At 41.1% G+C, this 17,229-nt stretch overlaps 1 protein-coding gene across 1 annotated transcript in view; it reads left to right on the forward strand.

Moving 5' to 3' along the window:
- Positions 1-17,229, forward strand: part of ABCA13 (ATP binding cassette subfamily A member 13) — a gene marked incomplete at both ends in the record, with an annotated part of 326,203 nt that overhangs the window by 227,221 nt on the left and 81,753 nt on the right. The window contains 2 exon segments of the mRNA XM_080701162.1: positions 2,181-2,268; positions 9,097-9,205. Of these exon segments, the coding sequence (XP_080557288.1) occupies positions 2,181-2,268; positions 9,097-9,205 (197 nt within the window).

Raw genomic sequence — 17,229 nt, forward strand, 5'->3', positions numbered from 1 at the left:
AAATCATTTCTAGAGTCGATATACCTAATACAATGCAAATGCTGCGTAAATACTTCTTACACTCTGTGTAGAAACAAAAAATTCTGTACATGTTCAGTACAGATGGTTTTTTTTTTCTGTTTTCCATTTATGGTTGGTGCAACCCATAGTCCATAGTTTTATAATGCATGGATGTAGAAGGCTGACTGTCCTTTGGAAAACCGATGGTTTCAAGTGCTAATGTTCATAAAACTCTAAAGCATAAAATCACCTTGGTGTGCATAAAAGTTCCAGATCTTCTGTAGGCCTGCATCAGATTGCTGGCGGCTGACTTTTGGTCTTTTAACAGTTGGGGGAAATAATATCAATTGAGATCCCATTGGAGGCAGAGGCTGGGGAGCCAGCAGCAGTATCCTGCTTTAGGGAATGCAAGCAGAGAAGTTGGCAGCATAATAAATAATCATCTCCTCTTATAATTCCCTCTACTGAGCCACATCGGTATGGGAACCTGGGTGCAACTGGTGCCTTAACGTTCCTCAGAGGTGATTTTGGAAGAAAACATTTGTTTCATGCTGATTTTTCTTGAGCCCAGCCAGAGGAGGGGAACAGGAATGACCCTTCTGTTTGCTTTTCAGTCTCAGTAACCTCCATCACACCATCAACTCCCCTGAGCACCCCAACATAAGGCTACACACTACTGGGGACACCCCAGTGCATTTTTTCTGTCCTCTCTTGGCCTTTGCTATGTCTTCATGTCATCTTTCTCTTCTGCCTTAGAGCAACTTTTTGCATTGTTTTGTCTTTTGTGGCACTGGGGATTCAACCCAGGAACGTTCTATCTCTGAGCCACATCACCTGCTTTATATATATTTTTTGAAATAGGGTCTGAGAATCTCACTAAGTTGCTGAGGATCGTCTTGAACCTGAGATCCTCCTGTCTCAAGCTTCCAAGTACTGGGTTACAGGAGTGCACCACCAAGCCCAGAGCAGCGTGGCTTAACTGCCTCTCTTCGGCTGCCCTACTTCCGAGTGTCCTTAGACATGTCCTATAATCTCTGCTTTCTTTCTAACCCTGAGGGTTAGTTCTTGAGAGGCAGAAACTTGTGTGCTCAGAACGTAGAAGTGTTTGCGTCACATCACAAGTGCTCGGCGGATGCCTGTTGAGTGGATGAGTGAGTGGGTGAATTCAGATGAGCTGGGTGATAAGTCGCACACAGCCATCCCCATTTATTTGTCTCAGTTTTGCAGCAAGAACAGGAGCTATGATATAGGACCATTCTCTAGTCGTCTTCTATCCAGAGATTAGAAACAGAGTTTAATATGCGCCTTTAGTTCCAATACCTATTATTTTTAGAAGCTTAGTAAGTGCCAGATACAGTGCATTCTAGGGATTTGGAGATAAAAGATATAATTTCCACCCAAGAAAAACTCACAGAGCTGTATGAAAGATATACTAGTGCCAGGCGTGTTGGCACACGCTTGTAATTCCAGCATTTGGGAGGCTGAGACAGGAAAATCTGGGTTTGTGGACAGCGTCAGCTACTATTAGTAAGGCCCTTTGCACTCAGTGAGATCCTGTTTCAAAATAAAGACTAAAAAAACAGGGCTGGGGGTGTATCTTAGAGGTAGAATGTCCCTGGGTTCTATCCCCAGTACTGAAAAAAAAAAAAAAGAATGATACACTAGTAAGTAAATAAATATTGAAAACCCAATGTGGTGATTGAACCAGTAGATAGAAAAGTGGAGTGCTGAGACCACTGGAAAGAGAAAGAGTCTCCACCCAACTGGAGCCAGGTGTGATATGAGTGGAGGATGGGGGGTAGTAGCATGGGGTGGACAAGCCAGAGTGGCCGTGAGGCCAGGGCAGACCAAGTAATCCTGAGTTGTGGATTTGTAGGGAGAATGAATGTGAGCTTAAGCACTGATGGTCACAGCCGTGGATGGGCTTCCACAACATTTCCCTGGAAGATGATAAGATCTGAGAAGTACTCCCTAACATGGCTGGCCTCTTCCAGACCTGGTCTGGATGCCTAGATGGGGGTGAATTCCTTATCCTGTGAGGTCATGCCTTAGACCAGAGATGCTCAGCAGGCCACTGTCTTAGACCACTGTAACCTCTGTGACTGATAATAAAATACTCTGTGAGTAGAAGTCCTGGCACCCTCTTGATAGAGCACAGACATTGTGTTTACTGTTAACAGGCTCGGAGGCTGGTCTTTTGGCGTGCAGATCCCTGGCAAAGTTCTAGACATGAATGCAAACACATCAAAACCAAGAACTCTGGCAAAGGTAACAGTGCTTTTTATTTCTTTTTCATGTGTTAGAAATATTTATGAAGAAGGAAAATCTAAATATATTTTTGAGCATGGTGTATTGGGGGGATGAGATCAAATCCCAGTGTTTGTTGTTGAGCATTAAGAATAGTTGCATCTATCTACATGAGTGATGTGTGCACGTATGCCTCTTCCATACTGTGCCTTATAGTGATGTATGATTATAATGCACCAGTAAATTAAAAAAGAATAGCTGTCTGTAAACATCCCCTGGAAAGAGAGAATGAATTCTTTTCCTGGAGAGTGTGTAGAAATAGAACAAATAGGTGACTACTTGTTATTGAGACTTAGCATCATCATATCCCTAAAACAAATGGTAAGACAGCACATTTTGAAATCTATCTACAGCCGTAATGAGTGGTTCCTACCATCTTTGATGCTTATGAAGTCTTCCATATGTTCAATTAAATTCTTCACCCTCTTAAGGCTGGAAATAGAGCTGACATAAAATAAAACCGAACTATACAGGTCATCTCTCAGGGCCCTTGGGTTTTTCAAGCCCTGGCAGGACTGTTCTGTGAATGTAGGAATATTCTCCTTGAAATCACAGAGAACAGATGGGAAGGTTGCCATGTGTAAGGCAGTGAAGACCTGGATAGAGGAGCATGTCTTTTTTCACCAGTAGGGATGCAGAAATATGAATAGCATGGGGTTTCCCAAGGAGCTACATCAGTGCAACTTTAATACGGGGAAGGATGGAAGAATCAAAGCTTTAGGTCTTCATGACTGGGGAAACAGTATGGTGCTGGGTTGAAAGGGAAATTGGGAAAGAGTAACCGATGGGAGGAAGCTGAGTCCGCTGGTAAAAGGTGCGTTTGAGTTCATGTTCGGATCTGGGTGTAAAAATGACCACAGGTCGTTTCTTCCTAGAAAGCATGGGTGCTGAATCTGAGCATCATCTCATTTTAGAACTAACAGGCACCCTTAGCTCTGTGGTGAAGGTGTTCATGGTTCACAGGATCCTGAAAACCTCAATCAGGATCAGGATCTGTGTGTGGAGAGGCTTACTCATGGGATAATGGTTCTTTATGTGAACTTCACAGTGTAATCCCCAGTGAAAATTATAACAGTTGTACTTTACAATATAATCCCTCAAGAAAATTTTACAGCCATACTTTATAAACATAATCCCTGAAGAAAATTCTAAGTCATAGTGCAGACCATTGGGAAATCCCTTTTTTAGCTAGAGATTGTTCAAATATCTCTTCCTTTTTAGGCAACACTTAGGGGAAGGTTTATAGCTTGATAGAAAAATATCATCATTCATAATTTGATAAAAAATAACCTAAAAGACATTTTCTGGCATATAATAGAACCTATGTAGCCATTGTTAAAACATACTCAGTTTTTAGAAGGAGTCTGTTCATTTTCTCTAAGGTATTTTCACTTTTTCATCTATCTAAATCCATTCCCTTCTTCTCATTATTTTTTGTAGCACTGGGGATGGAACCCAGGGACATTCTACTTTTGAGCTACACCCCCAGCTCCATTTTTTAATTATTTATTTTGAAACAGGTTCACACTGAGTTGCAAAGGGCCTCTCTAAGTACTTGAGGCTGTCCACAAACCTAGATCCTCCTGTCTCAGCCTCCCAAACGCTGGTATTACAAGCATGCACCACCACGCCCAGCAATACCCTTCTTATTTATAATAGATGACTCTGTCTTTTCTTTCAGATGTCTTGGGCATGAGTCTTTTGTTCAGTTTTGGGGGACAGTGACCTGCGTGTGTTTAGGAAGCCTACCCTGTATTTCTTATTGAGGTTGGTCTTCTCCACTGGCATGCTCGAGTGGTGATTTCTGGAGTTTTAAATGGTGTCTGACATGTTCTCTGTGAGGCACAAGCACTCTGGAGCTTTGGGAATGAGCTGCACTCCTGCAGGCCAGGGGGCTGGGGTTGCAGTGACTTGTGAAGGGCAGGCTGTCTCCTGCGGCACTGTCTGGAAGCTGCTGGGGGCCCAGGTTTTCTCAAATGACTGCATTAACCTTTCAGTAGTTAATGACCAGCCTGTGTCTTCAGCCTCTAGGCTATATTTATAAGCCATAGATAATATGGTTTTCATAGTCCTTTTGAAGGAAAACCGAGGATCTTCATATGAATATTTTTATTGTAGGGGTCATTGTTTCATAGCTTGCCTCGCATACAACCTTCTCATGAGCTAGTTCACCCCTGTCTTGAGTTTTTAGTTTATTTAATCAAAACTGCCTTTAGATTACATACAATTCACATAAAATGGCTGAACACCTTGCTTATCTTGGTTTTTCTTCATACTTTCTTCTCTGTCTTGGACTTTAACATATTTGATATTCCCTGAGTGCCTTTTTTACCCCTTCTTCTTAAGTACTTGTCTGAGGAGCTATTACAAAGAGGAAAGATGTTTTGAGGGGAATAGTATATTCCTAAAAGAAAATTTGCTTCTGGTTTCACTTATTCGACTTACTCACTTCTTGATACATGAGCCAGGAAGAAAGGGAATCTCACAACTGATTTCTGGAACACAATCCATTTTTAGAAATCAGTTTTTGAAAAAAAAGTAAGTAAGTATGTAAATAAATAGGAAAGGTCTACCTCTGAATGTGGCCAAGTCGCAAATGCTAAATTTAAGATCATTGTGTAGGAGACATGGCTTACTAAAAAAAAATTATAAAACCTTTTTCAAGTGTGTGGGGGTCATACAATGGGTGCGTTGTAAACTATTTTCCTTAAAATGCTGCGAATCAGTCATATATTGCCAAAATCACACTATAGGGTCAACAGCCACAAACCCTCCGCAGCATCGACAGCATGTGTATTCTGAGCTCAGGAGTGTGGGCTGGGCTGCTGTGGGCTGCGCTCTTGCTCTTCCATGGGGCCTGGTCCTCAGCTTCAGGGATGCTCCTGGGCTGGGTCCTGGCTCTGCCTTCCGGGGATGCTCCTTAGTCTGTCATCCGTGATGGCCTTACCTCCACTTCCTGTTGAGTACATCCTCTCTGTCATCCACCATGGCTGCTTGTGAAGAGGATTTTGGAACTCTGCTTTGGAGCTGCTCTTCAGTTTGCCTGTAGAAAACTGGGCTCTTTCGAGCCTATTTCCATTCTACTTTTAGTCCAGCTCTACAGTGTCTTCTTGATACAGCTCCCTACACAGCACTCTAGGCTATTCCTGTAATTAAGGTCCACCAGCCACTTTCATGATTCATCCTGAGACAGTCTGCTCTCTCTGAAACTAATTACTGGAGGTGTCAGGGGATGAGGAAACAATGTCCTTTAAGTTCCAGGCCCTTTGGTCCTCCTGAGAGGCACCTTAGCATCATCATCTTTCCATGGTCAGAAAGTCCTCGCAGCCGCACTCTTACTCTTTATTCTTTATTTATTTAGTCTCTGTGTTTTCCCTGAAACCCCTAACCCATGTTTATTGGACACAATTTCCATCATCAAAGTCCCCACAGTGATAATTTTACCAAGTATTTCAATGCCACATAATATGCCATTTTGTAGGTTATATATGGCGGTTCACCAGCCATTTCTCCTTCCAGGATTCCTACAGGTTTTCTATTTCCAAACTGCTCTCAATGTCTTTTTTTTTTTTTTTTTTTTTTTTTTTTTTTTTTTTTTTGGTATTGGGGATGGGACCCAGGGGCCTTCTATCTCCAGACTACACTCCCGGACCTATTTTATATTTTATTTGGAAACAGGGTCTCTTAAGCCAGCACGACTGGCTTCGAATCTGCACAATCCTCCTGTCTCAGCCTCCCAAGCTCGGGGATTACAAGCGTGTGCCACCATGCCAGGCTTCTCAATGTCTTTTCTTTGTCACCAACCGACTTGCTGATCTTAGAACCAAAGCCATGTCTTCTCAGGCTTTGTCGCAGTGACACCCCTCCCAGTGCTGGCTGTGTGGCCAGTGATCTACAGTCACAGCAGTTCTATATAATAATAATTACAAGCTGCAGAGGTCTGCACAGCAGACCCTCACCAGCTGGAGTCTATGAGGTTCTGTTGCTTTAGACTAGGCTGAGCTGTTCTTGTCTGGGGCTGAGCTTATTATGTGATTGGCTGACTGTCAGCCTCACTTGGAATGGTGCTGGATGCTTTAGGATTATTAAGATGAAGAGCACCCCTTTCAAAGAAAGCAAGATGGAAAATGGTTTAATTATTTATTTACAGGTCTTGGGGATTACATTATGGACCTGAGGCCACATGCACAGAAATCAAGGAGGGGGAGAGAGAAAAAGAAGGAGAGGGAGAGATAGAAATATATATATATATATATATATATATATATATATATATATATAGAGAGAGAGAGAGAGAGAGAGAGAGAGAGAGAAAGACAGACAGACAGAGAGAGACAGACAGAGAGAGACAGAGAGAGACAGAAAGAGACAGACAGAAAGAGACAGACAGAAAGAGACAGACAGAAAGAGACAGATAGACACAGATAGACAGGAAGGCAAGCAGACACACCTACACACTGGGCCCAGGGTCTTAACTGAACAGATTTTCTATGTGTGTTCTTAACTGTTGGGTATAAAGCACGCAGGCCCAAGTTCCAGAAGGCAACTGCGCAAATCTTCACAGTCCATGCAGGTGTACATTCAGGGGCCAGTCAAATGAGGCTGTATCTACTTGAATTTTCTTTTTCTAGACGGAGGTGATCAAAGTAAAAGATATATAAGGTAGGCATCAGATTCAACTGTACTGGGGACTGGGAGGAAGTATAGAACTGGAAACCATGACATGGTTGAAGGAGCCCTGCTTCTGATATGAGAAGGTTCCATTTTTATTCACAGTGGTTGTTGAGACAACAAGAAACTACAGGAATTCATTAGGGTGTGCAGGTTGCCCAGCCCTGCCCCTGTGCCTCACATGAGGTTGGAGGCCCAGGGAGGTTTGCTGGAGGAGACCCAGCAACTAGTGGAAGGTTCCAGTTTCCATAGGCAGTTTCTTTCTTCCTTCCTTCCTTCCTTCCTTCCTTCCTTCCTTCCTTCCTTCCTTCCTTCTTTTCCTTATTTTCTTCCTCCCTCCCTCCCTCCTTCTCTCCCTGACCTTTCTTTACCTTCTTCTTGTAGTTGAGACTGAACCCAGGGCATTCTATCTCTGAGCTATACTCTTAGCCCCCCTTTTTTATTTTGAAACAGTTGCTGAGGCAGGTCTTGAACCTGGGATCATCCAGTCTTGGCTTCCCAGGAGTGGGCTTTCTATATTTCCCTGTCCCTTGACTTTAACAGAATCCAAAGATTCTTACCATTTCCAGATATATGATGCCCGTGGAGGTGTGTGCGTGCGTGCGTGCGTGCGTGCATGTGTGTGCGTGCGTGCGTGTGCGTGCGTGCATGCGTGTGCATGCGTGCGTGCATGCGTGTGTGTGTGTGTGTGTGTGTGTGTGTGTGTGTGTGTGTGTGATGGTAAGGCAAGGCCCTAAGGAGCGGCAGCACAGTTTATGGAAGACTCTCTGCCTTGGGTGAACGACAGAGGTGGACAGACTTCTGGCATGTTATGTAAACTCCTTTAGTTCCGATGTTGACTTCCCCACTAAAGAATCTCATGCGCTACATTATTCCCCTTTAGCTAACTGTACATTTGAGTTGAGTTAGGTGTATTTAGGGAGTGGGAGGGGAAGTTCACACAATCCCACCCTCTTCAGTCATAGCCCTGAAATCTTAGAGACTGTCCTAGGTTTTGTAGATAGTAGGTCTCACACTGCATTCCTTCTTAGAATTTGAGAGATGACTGGCAAGGGTTACTCTATAAATGTGACCTAATATTTAAACAAACAGGGAGTTAGAGATGGGAAAGAGATACAGAGTCTGTTTTCTGAACTGCTCAATGAAGTGGGCTGAGAAGACTTAGGGAACACTGTCTTGTTTAGCAGGGTTTTAATGACATGAGTAAAGATTTATTATTCAGCTATTCTCACGAACACAGTAGCTACCACTCAGGGTCCTGGTTATAAAGCAGGGCGTCATAGTGGGATGGGCTGGATGCCAAGCGATGTGAGGTTTGGTTCTCACTCTGGTAAACTTTGCTGAAAAACTTGGATGGTTTTTTCTAAGGCTTAATTTTCTGTGGGGCAGCTTTAATTCTTCAAAGTGAATTGTTGCTTACAACAGACAGCACTGTCTAGAGAAACAAGCTCCTCCATTGAATTAAGATTTGCACGCACCAGTTGATTCTTCCTATTTATTGAAGCTATCAGCTTTCCAGACAAGGCACATATTTATCATTAAAATATTGACATCTCAAAATAGAGATAGTGATAGCTAGATTAGTATTTTTATGGTACTAATCACATTCACTTTAATAGCATTGCTTTGTTCTTATTTTTTCCTTTACCTCTCCAATAGGCATGCAACTTTTTTCTCCATGCTCAGCAAATGTTCAATTCGATTTATTTTGAGAAATAATGTTCCATGTTTGGTTATTAATTTGAAAGTAATCATTTTTTCTTTCTGATCATCTTCCACGCTTTTAATTTGCAGGTCAAATTTCATTAGCTTACCAACCGAGAAAGAAAAAAAAAATGATGGGCTTCAGTTCCTTTTTCCTGTGAGACTATAATTACAGAGAAACATTCACATTTGTTCTGAGGAAAATTAATCTATTTTTAGCTGTAAATTATAGGCTTGAGATAAATATAAGATTAGCAGACTGGAATTGACTGCTCACTGTCAGCCTTGTAGGAACGTCCCCTCTGAATTCTGCATCAGGTGTTGTTGAAGCCGATTGACACATGCATTCCTGAGCCTCAGAATAAACTCAAGAACTAATTTCACGAGAGCCATGAAATCATCTTTCTTTTTTAGGTGTGGTACAACCAGAAGGCCTTCCACTCCCTACCCTCCTACCTAAATCATTTGAACAACCTCATATTGTGGCGACACCTTCCCCCTGCTGTGGACTGGCGACAATACGGTAATGTTATTTTTCATGCATTATAGTTGACTATTTTCAAAAGAATGATAGTTATTTTTTTTATAAAAGATGCAGGAAATGTTTTGACTAGGATAGGGAAGAGCAGTGGGAAGGTATTGAGCATCAACCAGCCCCTGTACACGGACGCACAGAGTCGTGGGTTCTCTCTGTCCCTATGGGGTGTCTTTAAGTGTCTAGCATTCTAGAAACTGTTACCCCATTCATAAGATGAGGAGGATGAAGAGCAACTTGAGACTACTCACACTATTCTGTGGCTCTGGTAGTTCATAGAAGCAAGAACAAATGCATTTTAAGGATAGTGTTGTGTGGATTTCTGTGATCGAGAAGAGAGACCACCCCTCTCTTTTATCCCTGGGAAGGTGAATGTTGTCATTCAGTTTATTCTGGCCCTCAACTCATCCATCATTTATGTTGATCACTGATTGATTGCTTATGCTTTGTTATCTTGACAAATGATACGGGCCCATTTCTGGAATCTGGAGTTAATTTATTGGTTTAAGTGAAATTTTTTTTTTTGCTTTACTTGAATGGATGTTATAATTATAAAATTAATTTGTTTTTTTTAAAAAGAGTAAAACAGGAAGTATTAAAAATGACAGGCCAAATCCATCATAATTTATTCTCAAAATGTATTTGTTGAAGCATTAATTCACGTAGCAGTCATTGCTAAACAATTACTCTGATATATTTTCACTTTATTCTAAACTTGCCTCATTTTTACATATTCATTTTCCTTTGAATATCATTTATTTTTAGTGATGGAGATTGAATCCAGGGCCCCGCTACTACCATTTTTAATAAAAGAAATTTATTTTATGAAAGAGTACTCTTTTTGTAATGGTAGTGGGTAATATAAAATATCAAATGTATGTATGACCAAGAGAAGTACAAAGAAAGTATGAAGTCATGCAGAGCAGGAGCAGAAGAGGGACATTCATTAAAAGACTAAAATACCAGGGATTCCATGAGATGTTTAATAGCCACAGTCTCATTTAATTTTCCTATCAGTTTGGAAGATGGGCAATATTTGCCTCCTTTATTGATTAGAAAATTTATGTTCAGAAAGGCACCCCCAGCCTTGGCTCTGAGCAGTTCTGGCTCTGTAGTAGGGATCGGACTTTAGGTCCAGCTCATAACAAGCCTTGCTTTTCTGCTCCGCCAAACCAAGAGATGATTTATGGTGGTCAAGCTTTAGACATTTACATTGGATCTTAGTAAGTAGGCAGACATTTGAGCTCAGCAAGCTGTTCTGGGTCTTGGTACTCCAAGATAAATCATAGTGTATGTTCAGGTTACGAGGAGGAATCCACTTTGACCTTATCAGAAAACTGAATGTAGATAAATAATTGTTGATCTCTAGAATGATTGTTTGAGGTCAAATTTTGGCTGAACTTTGCCTTTGCCTGGAAGGGTAAGGAGGATGAACTTTGATACCAATGTCTTTTCCAACATTTGAGTAAAAGTGTACCATGATGAAAGTTATATGCTGGAAAGGGTGTTCTGAGAGCCATGAATTAAATGACCCACTGGAAGGATGACTTTTGAAATTTAGGGGTAACACAGGCAAGGCCTGAGTAAACTTGGAAGAAAAAAATTTATTAGTTTAGACAGATGGGAAAAGGTTGGGGTACTGAGGATGGGCACACAAAAAGATTTTGAAATCTAAAACACAAATTGAGCCTTTTCAAATTGAATGACTTAGTGTTCAGGATGGATGGCATTGTATGAGATGTCAGGATGAAGAAATGCTTTCAACAGAGGAGCAAGGTACCTCCCACATGGTGAGAGTTGCTGGTTTGATTCACGCAGAGAGAATAAAAATGTGCAGTGTGACTCAGAAAACTTCAGAAGAAAGTTCAGCAGAGAAGTCATGAGTAATCCCAGCTCTGAGCTCAATAACTACAATAATAAAAGGTGGGTGGTCAGTAAGAGGAATCCTGCCTGGGTCAAGAGTCAGAGCGGAGAGGACTGCAGGCAGTAAAATGGAAGTGAGCAGAGATGCTACAGCCTCCGTGAGGGGCTTGGCACAGGGACCAGAGAGGGCAGCATCTCAAGAAAGGTGGAGGAAAAGATGAAATATTTGAGGGTTATCAGAGAGAATGAGGATATAAGGATTTGGCTAGAGACCTCAAAGGGTAAACTTCATTGAGTTATAGAAATGGAAATCAAAGTAAAAGGAATGAAGCTGAGAGAATGAAGAATTTAGGTGACTATGCAGTTGAGCTCTGCTTTATGGAGGTTTGGCTGTGTAAAGGGTAGGATGACTGTGTGTGTGTGTGTGTGTGTGTGTGTGTGTGTGTGTGCGAGAGAGAGAGAGAGAGAGAGAGAGAGAGAGAGAGAGAGAGAGAGATTGATTAGGAATGGTGGATAGTTTCGCAGGCTCATGGGATGAAAATGTATATTTGAACATTAAGAATATAGAATGTAAGATGTGGTACTCAGGCACTGAGGGAGGTGGAGGGTGGGAGGAAGCCTCGTGTCCAGAGACTCCACAGATGATGCAAATGGAGGCACAGGTGCAGAGGCCAGTCTACAGTGCTCTCAGCTGTGTTCTGCTCAACATACCTGGTCTGCGGTATCTACAAAGTGGCCCTCTATGTGGGGATATAGAGTAGTGATCTTTACAGAATAGATAATAGAAATATTATTCATTAGAAATAGATTATTTCCAAGAATGTATTTTTATATAATAACTATTATAATTTAGCAATATTATTATTATTAGATTACAGAATCAATTACAAGTTATTATAACATATTATATATAATAGTTTATATTATATATAAATTATTATAATATATAATCTATATTGCAATCTATAATCTTTGCAATAGATATATATTATAGATTATTATAGTAGTTTATATTATAGATTATTATAGATTAGAAATATATTTTTTTAGATAGTAGAAATAATCTATACAGGATAAAAAGAAAAGCAGACTATCTCAGACCAATTAAGATGGGCTAACCTGGTGGTTATGAGTGTGATGAGTGCAACCTGACATTTAATCATTTAAAAAAGCATAAGGAAAATATAAGATTAAGAAATTATTGTAAGCGATGAGCTTTTTGATAAATTGGGCTGTGTCTGTCACATTTATAGTTATTCTTCAGTCATATTAGAAGGAAACAAAATGTCTACAATTGATAAGTAAGCATAAGTAAATCTTGTAAAATAAAGAAGATAGAGATATTTTACATAAAATTTAATGGGACTTGTGATGGGAGAAGTAGTCTGGTGATTTTACGAAGAGCAAAATGATTGTCTCAGCTGCTTGCAATGAGGCACACCTATAATCCTAGTACTTGGGAGGCTGAGATAAGAGGATGGCAGATTCCAGGCCAGCACATGACAATTTAGAAAGACCTCATTCCGGAATAAAAAATAAAAGATTCTTTTATTTCTGTGCTCAGAGGTAGAATGCTCTTGGATTCCCAGTACTGAATTTGTGTGTACACACACACACAACACACACACACACACACACACACACACACACACACACACACACGAGTATCCTCCTTTTTAATGAATACTCTGATTAGGGTGATGGCTTTTCTTTGCCCTCCCTCTGTCCCGAGAGCCATTAGCTGGCTGCCTCCCGGGTCCTCTCCTCACCTTCTCCTGGCTGCTCCTAGCTGTCTCCTGGGACGTCCTTGCCCACGGGGGTATTGGTTGTCCTTTTCTGCCACTCCTCATCCTGGTAACCTGTTGTCAGCCACTGCCCTTGGGATGCCTGGGGGAGGAAGCAGGGTGTCTGCGGTTTCTTGGGTCTCACTTACAATGGGTACCTGGAAACAATTAGACTTCATATCATCCTCAGACATGCAAATTCATTTTACATATGAAGAACATAAGGCTCAGACAACAGTAAGATACCAGAGTAGGAAGATTCCTGACCTCATTTCCACATGAAAACATTAATAAACAACCAAAAAGGGACTAAAATACATTTTTAAGCTGGTTGTGGTGGCGCACGCTTGTAATCCCCGCGTTTGGGAGGTGGAGACAGGAGGATCACGCAGGTTCGAAGCCAACCGCTCTGCTTTAAGAGACCCTGTTTCCAAATAAAAATATAAAAAGTAGGTCTGGGAGTGTAGCCCAGAGGTAGAAGGGTTTCCAGGAACCCAAGTACCACCAAAAAAAATTACATTTTTTAAGGGCTCTGGAAATCAGAGTTTTACAGCAACCAGCCAGACACCTCATCAAGAAAATGCAGATAATCTTATGGCACATTTATGTGTTCCTGTCTCCCCCTGGTGTGGCCTGGTGTGGCTTGGGGGGAGTGGAGGCCAAACTTCCAGGGGAATTAACACATTCCAGATAACCAAAAGCTGAGGGAAGTGATTTCTTCCATACCTTCCTCCAAGAAATGGACATTGCGGGACTAAAAGTTGAAATAAAAGTAGAGAGTAACTCAAAGTCATATGAAAACATAAAGTTCTCTGACAGAGCTAAATATGTGGGCAAATATAAAAGTTAATATTGTAAGTTTTGATTAATAACTCCATGTTTTAATCTACAAGATTTCAAGGCAAAGGCATAAAATACAAATCTATGCTAATAGGCACGCACTCTATAAAGGCGTAAATTGTACATTAAGAACATAGAATATGTGTATTCATGAGTGGAGTCATAAAGAAATAGATTTTTTATATGTGAATTAAATTAAGTTGGAATAATTTAAAAACCAATTTTTTAAACTCTAGGAGGTTTCGAGTAATTCTCATGGTAGCCACAAAGAAAACATGTATATCATAAACACAGAAAGAAACGAAAAGAAAACTGACATTTGTCACTCCAAAAAAATCAATTACAGCTGGGTCTGGTTGGACACGGCTGCAGTACCAGTGCTTGGGAGGCTGAGACAGGAGAATCACAGGTTCTGGTCTTGTATCAGCAACACTATTTCAAAATAAATATACGTGAATTCACACACATGCACTCACACACATGTATTGCTGAAGGTATAGCTCAGAGGTAAATGACCCTTGGGCTCAATTTCTAGTACAAAGAAAAATCCAACTAAACACAAAAGAAGGCAGAAAGGGTGTAAATAGGTAGAAATCCTCAGAGAACAGTAACAAAATACCAAAGAATAAAAAAGTAACAGAGAACAGTAATCAAAATCAAGAGTTGGTACATTAAAAGAAAGAGAAAGACAAACAGATTGAAAAAGAAAAGAAAAAAAGAGCACAGATACCTTAATTAGAAATGAAATGGGTAGCATTATGGCATTTTGCTTTATGGAAATAGTGAACACTTCACGCATCCATCAACAATGGTGCACTGACTAATTAGACCCATTGTATGGAATAGGTGAATTGCCAGACGCATCCCACCTACCAAGAGTGAACAGGGAAGAATTGGAAAGTACAACAAAGGCCTAACAGCAGGTACAGGGTATGACATAAGAACAATGATAAATCCCTCACAGAGTAACATGAGAACCCTGGAGTCTGCAGAATTGTTCTGGAGAACAGAGTATTCCAGTCATGTCTTAGTGGATTAGTGGGATTCAGGCAGTTTGTTTAGCACAGAGGGATAGAGCTGGAAAGAAAAGACTGGGAAGTAGATCGTGTAGAGGGGAATTCCAGGCAGCAGGAGCACCGTGAGAAGTTTGGGGTCTGTGGCATAAGATGTGTAGCTGCAAACATCTGGTCCAGGCAGAGAGGTAATAGGAGAGGCCCGGGCTGAAACTTCTCTTCTGCCCTGGATATGGAGACCTCATTGATATGGAGACCTCATTCCAAAGGTAGGAACATCCTAATGTGGGCTCTAGTATGAGTAAGTTCATACTTGAGTCAGATCTGAGGAGAAGGGCAAAGAAAAATTAGAAATGTATGAGGCAGAAGGCTGTGACCTATGATATGAAGCCACGGGTCACAACTGGGGTTCTCCCTTCCAAACACAGCATGGTGTCACCATAAAAATAGATTTTAATTCATCTGAGCTTCCATTAAACATATTAGACTTAAACTTGGTTCCAGGTTTAGCCCTGGTCCAAAGCCTTGCATTTGTTTGAATTCTTGTCTGGGACCAAGAGAGCCCTGTTGGCTACACTGTGGTCATCACCAACTGTCTGGCCACCCTGCTGCCTGAGAAGGTGTGTCTCAGAAGCACCTCCTGAAAGGAAAGAGTTTTGAACGTTTTGTCGACCTGAAAAGTACATTTATTTTCAGTTATTGGAAATGTCTTTGGAAATATTTTATTTGCTTTTGTAAACTTTGCAATTCTAATTTGACTTGTTTATGCTGTTAGCATGGGAAAGGAAGGTTAGGGCCATAAATCGGGACATAGAACACAGCACCAGAGAAGGGTGTGTTATGGATTATTATCAAAGCATAAAGAACTCTCACTAGTGGACCTCCAAATAAACACATTTTATTTCATCTCTTGACACATTCCAGTTCTGATGGGAAATGGTCAGAGTTGGAGTTATAACCTTCATTGTCATGAAACCAAAGGTCATACTGGAGAGGAACTTGGGAGCAAGTATGTGTCTGCCCATGAGTTGGCCCAAGCAGCCCCACAGCACTGGGACTGTTGGGCACCCAGCACCCAGTGACAGGAGCTGAACTCATGGATGGGTGTGCTAAACAGACAGCACATTGCACTTATCACGGTGGTCCCGGGATAGGCTCTCAGCTATATAGGCATGCCTTTTTGGGAGATGGAGGAATTTTCTGAACCCTGACGCTGGCCATAAAAGGCTGAGCCATCAGAACCCAGGTGCTATTTTTTTCTGATCTCAGTGGTCTTGCAGCTTGCGTCTCTACTTTTAAGCATAACTCAATGTAAAATTGAGTGTCAGACTTCATTCCAGTGAAGTTGTTTTCTGTAGTGTTCAAAAGCTGGCACTATATAGATGTGGTTTGCAACATGAATTAATTCTCCATACTGGTTATTTCCTCTTGTATGGGTGTAGTTAGTGTGTTCTGCTTTGGCTACAACAGGTGGCAAAACTTCTTTTGGCAATGGGAGGGAGAACTTTGTAGGTCTGGAATCCAGGGAAAGGCAGACACTTGGGAATTCTCAAGGGAAGGAAGAAACATGGAATATATTTTCATATCCGAGGCTTTATTCTCTCTTATATTAATGACAGCAATTTAAACATACTTAATGACCGTAGTAGTCAGAATTCTAAGGGAATTTAAAAGTGAGTTGAGACCAAACTCCTTATCTCAACTCTGTTTTGTTTTTTCTTGCTCATCTTATGGTCAATTGGCAAATCTTGTCCTTTCTGCTCTTGAAATCTTGTAGATGTGTTTTCAATACCTTTACTACTGCATATCCAGCCCTAGTGCCATCTGCTCTTCCCAGGCTGCTTGCATCAGCTTGAAAAGAGAAAATTGATATCAAAATGCAAACACTAATCACTTCAGATGGGTTTGGATTCAATTATAATTTATTTTATTTTTATTCTTTATTTTCAATTATAATTTATTTTATTTTTATTCTCCACCCTATTTTTAAATTTAAGACTTGTTTACAGTTGTCTTATGTCACTCAATTAGAGCAACAATTAATTTTGTTTTGCAGTACTGAGGATGGAACCCAGGGTTATTCTACCTCCAAGCTACACCCCCAGCCCTGTTTTTCATTCTTTATTTTCAGAGTCTCTCTGAGTTGCAAAGAGCCTCCCTAAATAGTTGAGGCTGGCCATGAACCATTATCCTCCTGTCTCAGCCTTCCAAATGCTGGGATTACAAGGGTGTGCCACCCTACGCAGCAGCAACAATTATTATTATTATTATTTTTTGTGGTACTAGGAATGGAACCCGGAGCATTCTACCTCTGAGCGATATCCCCAGCCCTATTTTTTATTCTTTCTTTCTTTCTTTCTTTCTTTCTTTCTTTCTTTCTTTCTTTCTCTCTCTCTCCTCTTCCTCCTCCTCCTCCTCCTCCTCCTCCTCTTCCTCCTCCTTCTTCTTTATTATTATTATTTTGGTGGTACTGGGGTTCCTGGAAGCCCTTCTACATCCGGGCTACACACCC

The sequence above is a fragment of the Muscardinus avellanarius genome (genome assembly GCF_963383645.1).
Source record: "Muscardinus avellanarius genome assembly, chromosome: 9".
Classification (NCBI taxonomy): Eukaryota; Metazoa; Chordata; class Mammalia; order Rodentia; family Gliridae; genus Muscardinus; species Muscardinus avellanarius.